This window comes from Babylonia areolata, chromosome 25, assembly GCF_041734735.1.
Source record: "Babylonia areolata isolate BAREFJ2019XMU chromosome 25, ASM4173473v1, whole genome shotgun sequence".
Lineage (NCBI taxonomy): Eukaryota > Metazoa > Mollusca > Gastropoda > Neogastropoda > Buccinidae > Babylonia > Babylonia areolata.
Window position 1 is genome coordinate 36,544,300 of NC_134900.1, and position 5,000 is coordinate 36,549,299.

Genomic DNA, 5,000 nt, shown 5'->3' on the forward strand with positions numbered 1-5,000 from the left:
GTGTGTCAAGTCCTCTCTGTGTATTGCGAACAGTGTGTCACGTGCTCTGTGTTGCGGGCTGTGTGTTGTCACGTGCTGTCTGTGTCGCGTGTTTTTTCGTGTCTTGCTGTGTGTCGCGTGCTCTTGTCGTGCGCTGTGTATTACGTGCAGTGCCTAGTAGTGAACATCGCGCGCTGTGTGTCACACGCTGTATATCACCTACTGTGTGTCCGTGATGTGTGTCACACGCTGTGTGTCAAGTTCTGTTCGTCTCGTGCAGTGTGTCACGTGCACCGTGTGTGTGTGTGTGTGTGTGTGTGTGTGTGTGTTTGACGTGCAGGGAGCGGAAACTACAGCACCCTGCAGTGGGCCGGAGACCAGAACGTGGACTGGTCCCCCAGTGACGGCCTGCCCTCCACCATCACCGCCGCCCTGTCGCTGGCCATGTCCGGCCTGACCTTGACCCACTTTGACATTGGCGGCTTCACCACCTTCGCCTCCTTCACCCCGCCCCTCGTGCGCTCCGAGCAGCTGCTGCTGAGGTCGGCGGAGATGGCCGTCTTCACGCCCGTCTTCAGGACGCATGAAGGTCAAGGTTGTGCGGGATGTGTGTGTGTGTGTGTTGGGGGGGGGGGGGCGGGGTTGGGTGTATGTGTGTGTGTGTGTGTGTTTTCTCTGTGTGTGTATGTTTGTGTGTGTGTGTGTGTCTTCGCGTGTGCGTGTGTGTAAGTTGTGTATAATGGATAAATGCACACACACACACACACACAAAGCATTCTGAACCCCTTCAACTGACATCACACCCCCTGACCCCCCTGACCCGCTCCACAGGCAGCCAGCCGTGGGCCAACGTGCAGTTCTACTCCAGCAGGGCCACCCTCCTCAAGTTCGCCCGCCTCTCCCGCATGTTCTCCGCCCTGCAGAACTACAGCCGGCACGTGGTGTCCGTGGCCTCCCGCACAGGCCTGGCCGCCCAGCGACCCCTCTTCCTCAACTACCCCTCCGACCCCTCCTCCTACCACGCCCCCTACCACTACATGTACGGCCCGGACCTGCTGGTCGCCCCTGTCTGCCGGCCTGACGTCACTTCCCGTGACGTCTACCTGCCACGTGACCCGGAAACAGCCTGGGTCTTCCTGTGGGACGAGTCCATGATCGTGAGGGGGGGCATGACGGTGACTGTTCCCGCCCCTCTGGGCAAGCCCCCTGTCTTCTACCGCAGCGTCTCTCCCTACGTGTCTGTCTTCAGGGCCGTGGCCTCGGAACCCTTAGTGCAGCTGCCTCCCTACGTTCCCAGTGATCCCGAGCCTGGGGCTGGTGGTGGTGATGGTGGTGGGGAGTCTGGGGGGTCGGCGAATGGTAGTGGTGGTGGTGGTGGTGGTGTGGGGGCTTTCTCCGCTGGCTGGGTTTGGGTTTGGGTCCTCTTCTTCTTCGTGGCGAGAATGTTGGAGGAGTGAAATGTTTAAGGCTGTGTATTTTCGTGTTTTTTTTTTCTTTTCGTTTTTTTGGCTTTCTTTGCGTAAGGTATTTCTTTCTTTCTTGCTTTCATTTTTTTCTTGCTGTATTTTCCGTTATAGTTTCGGCGTCTTCATTCTTTTCTTTCCTTCTTTGGGTATTATGATTTCACCAGCTCCACCTTTCATTTTTCCGTGCATAGATTGTCTTTCTCTATTAAAAAAACCCCACAAAAAACAAAAATAACAACCTCGCTTTCTTTCTTTCCATTTACATTTTTTCTTAGGTGGCAGAATGGTTAAGACGCTTATCACAGTGTCCGTCAGTGTCTGGGTTCGATTCCCGCTCTCGGCCGACTGAAAAATCAATCTGAGTTTCTCGTCCTTCGGCTGAGACGACAAACCGAGGTCCCGTGTGCAGCACAGACTTGGCGAACTGAAAAAGAACCCACGGCAACAAAAGTGTTGTCCCCTGGCAAAAATTCTGTAGAGGAAATCTACTCAGGTAGACACACACACACACACACATACACACACACACACACACACACACACACACACACACACACACACACGTAGATAGATAGATAGAGAGACAGACAGACAGATAGATAGATAGACAGAGAGACAGATAGATAGGTAGATAGGTAGATAGATCGACGGACAGATAGATAGGCAGACAGATTGATAGATAGCTAGATAGACAGACAGATAGATATATAGATAGACAGACAGACAGACAGATAGATATATAGATAGATAAATAGATAGATAGATAGATAGATAGACATGCACTCAAAGAGACTGGCGCGTTGGGTTCTGCTGCTGTCAGTCATCTGCCTGGCTGGTGTGGTGTAGCGTGGATGGGTTTGTCCGAACGCAGTGATGCCTACTTGAGATCCTGAAACTATTCTTTATCATCTGCTTCCGTGTCTTAGCGTCTGAGATGTTATGGAGAACATTTCACACTGCAAAAAGCTTATAGAGAACATTTTACACTGCAAAAAGCAGAGCAAAAATCAAAGCATTTTTTTGAAGATGCTGCGACTGATATGATAAGCATTTTGAATTCCAGAGTATTTTCGTATTCTTTAACACTTGCTCGGACATTTAATGTTATATTAGATGGAACATACATGGAAGCTCTTATATGATTAAACAGATGAAATGCAATGTCTTCTTCGTTTTGTAAATGCATGCAGGAATGTGCTTGCGTGTGTGTATGTTTCAGTGTGTATGTGTATGTCTGAGTGCATACATTCGTGCGTCCCTGCATACATACGTGCTTGTGTGTCTCATCGCCGTGTAACATACAAAGAGTTTCATCAGAGTACGACAAAGACTTTCAACGCCGTATGACAAAGAGTTTCATCAGCGTATGACAAACAGTTTCAACGCCGTATGACAAAGAGTTTCATCAGCGTATGACAAAGAATTTCAACGCCGTATGACATACAAAGAGATTCATCAGCGTATGACAAAGAGTTTTGTCACCGTATGACGAACAAAGAGTTAATGACAAACAGTTTAATCACTGTATGGCAAACACTTTAATCACCGATTGACAAACAGTTTAATCACCGTGTGACAAACAGTTTAATCACCGTATGACAAACAGTTTAATCACCGAATGCCAGTTTCATCGCTGTATGGCAAACATTTTAATCACTGTATAACAAACATTTTAATCACTGTATAACAAACATTTTAATCACCATATGACAAACACTTTCATCATCAAATGACAAACACTTTCATCACCGTGTCACAGTTTCATCGCCGTATTGCAAACATTCTAATCACCGTATGACAAACAGTTTAATCACAGTGTCACAAATATTCTAATCACCGTATGACAGTTTAATCACCGAATGACAAACAGTTTAATCGCCGAATGACATACGCTTTCATCACCACATGACAAACAGTTTCATCACCGAATGACAAACAGTTTAATCATCAAAATGACAAACAGTTTAATCACCGTGTGACAAACAAACAGGTTTAATCACCGAATGACAAACAAAAAGTTTCATCACCATATGATTAATAAAGACATTAAGACCATCACTTTGTGTTGTCTGGGGGGAAAACGGAGGGGATAAAAAACGCTGGAAAGAGGCAGACTCTGAGGCCAGACTTGAAACGTGTTTCAGCACTGTATGACTAACCAACACCCCAAGAAAACGGACCTCACTTAATGATAATTAATTTTATGGATACTTATGTAGCACCTATCCGCGGTCGCAGACCAAGCTCTAAGCGCTTTGCAAACACGGAGTCATTCGCACAAAGGGCCGCCTTCCTGACAGCTGCCACTGGGCGCTCATCTTTCGTTTCCTGTTAAAAGTCACGCACACATACACACTCAGACAGACATGTAACATTTTACGTGTATGATCATTTAATCTATTTACCCCGCCATGCAGGCACCGATACTACGTTTTTAGGGGGTGTGCATGCTGTGTATGTTCTTGTTTCCATAACCTATCGATTGCTGACATTGCTAACAGGATCTTTAACGTGCGAAAACTGATCTTCTGCGTGCGTATACACACGAAGGGGGTTCAGGCATTATCAGGTCTGCACATATGTTGAAGTGGGGGGTAAAAAAAAAAAAAAAAAAATCCCCACCCTTTACCCACCAGGCACCATTACAGAGATTCAATTGTTAGGGGTTGGTGCCCAACACCAAAACCACAACCACCCCCACCCCCACCGCAAGGTCAAAGAGCAGCTGAGAAGCGGAACAGGTGGCGCTGCGGTCTACTTCCGGTTTTTGGGATTCGGGCACGTAGGTTGGCAGGTTGACCAGCGGCTCTGAGGCCACGTGACGGAACACGTGCACAAAGGCGGAGGTGTTGCGATAGAAAACAGGGGGCTGACCCAGAGGGGAGGCCACTCTGACCGTCTCCCCTCCTTCAGAGGTGACGGACTCGTCCCACAGGAAGACCCAGCTGGCTTCCGGGTCACGTGGCAGGTAGACGTCACGGGAAGTGACGTCAGGCCGGCAGACAGGGGCGACCAGCAGGTCCGGGCCGTACATGTAGTGGTAGGGGGCATGGTAGGAGGGCGCGTCAGACGGGTAGTTGAGGAAGAGGGGTCGCTGGGCGGCCAGGCCTGTGTGGGAGGCCACGGACACCACGTGCCGGCTGTAGTTCTGCAGGGCGGAGAACATGCGGGAGAGGCGGGCGAACTTGAGGAGGGTGGCCCTGCTGGAGTAGAACTGCACGTTGGCTGAGGGCTGGTTGCCTGGGTAACGCGGGAGGAAACACAGTTTGTCAGGTAGTGTTGAACAACAGATGTGCAGAATCAACATGCATTGTCAGAGACAGCGTTGAACAACACACGTGAGAAAAAAAACAACCCATCATTCACAGTTCTGGCACCGTTGATTAGCATGCACCTTTTTTCTCTTCACACCTGGTGTCTGGCTCATGATGTCATCCATCAAAGCAACGTCATTAGTTAAAGACTTGTACGTCATCCATCAAAGCAACGTCATTAGTTAAAGACTTGTTCGCCATCCATCAAAGCAACGTCATTAGTTGAAGACTTGTTCGCCAT

General features: G+C 48.8%; 2 protein-coding genes across 2 annotated transcripts in view; one reads left to right on the forward strand and one right to left on the reverse strand.

Annotated features, from left to right (window-relative positions):
• Positions 1 to 2,600, forward strand: part of LOC143299518 (sulfoquinovosidase-like) — a 19,560-nt gene extending 16,960 nt beyond the window's left edge. The window contains exons 11-12 of the mRNA XM_076612780.1: positions 320 to 568; positions 811 to 2,600. Of these exons, the coding sequence (XP_076468895.1) occupies positions 320 to 568; positions 811 to 1,436 (875 nt within the window). The 3' untranslated portion in view covers positions 1,437 to 2,600. The remainder of the gene's footprint in view (positions 1 to 319; positions 569 to 810) is intronic.
• A 381-nt stretch (positions 2,601 to 2,981) lies between these two features.
• The window catches only part of LOC143299699 (sulfoquinovosidase-like), a 22,429-nt gene continuing 20,410 nt past the window's right edge, over positions 2,982 to 5,000 (reverse strand). Inside the window, exon 11 of the mRNA XM_076613063.1 lies at positions 2,982 to 4,685. Coding sequence (XP_076469178.1) covers positions 4,105 to 4,685 — 581 coding nt within the window. The 3' untranslated portion in view covers positions 2,982 to 4,104. The remainder of the gene's footprint in view (positions 4,686 to 5,000) is intronic.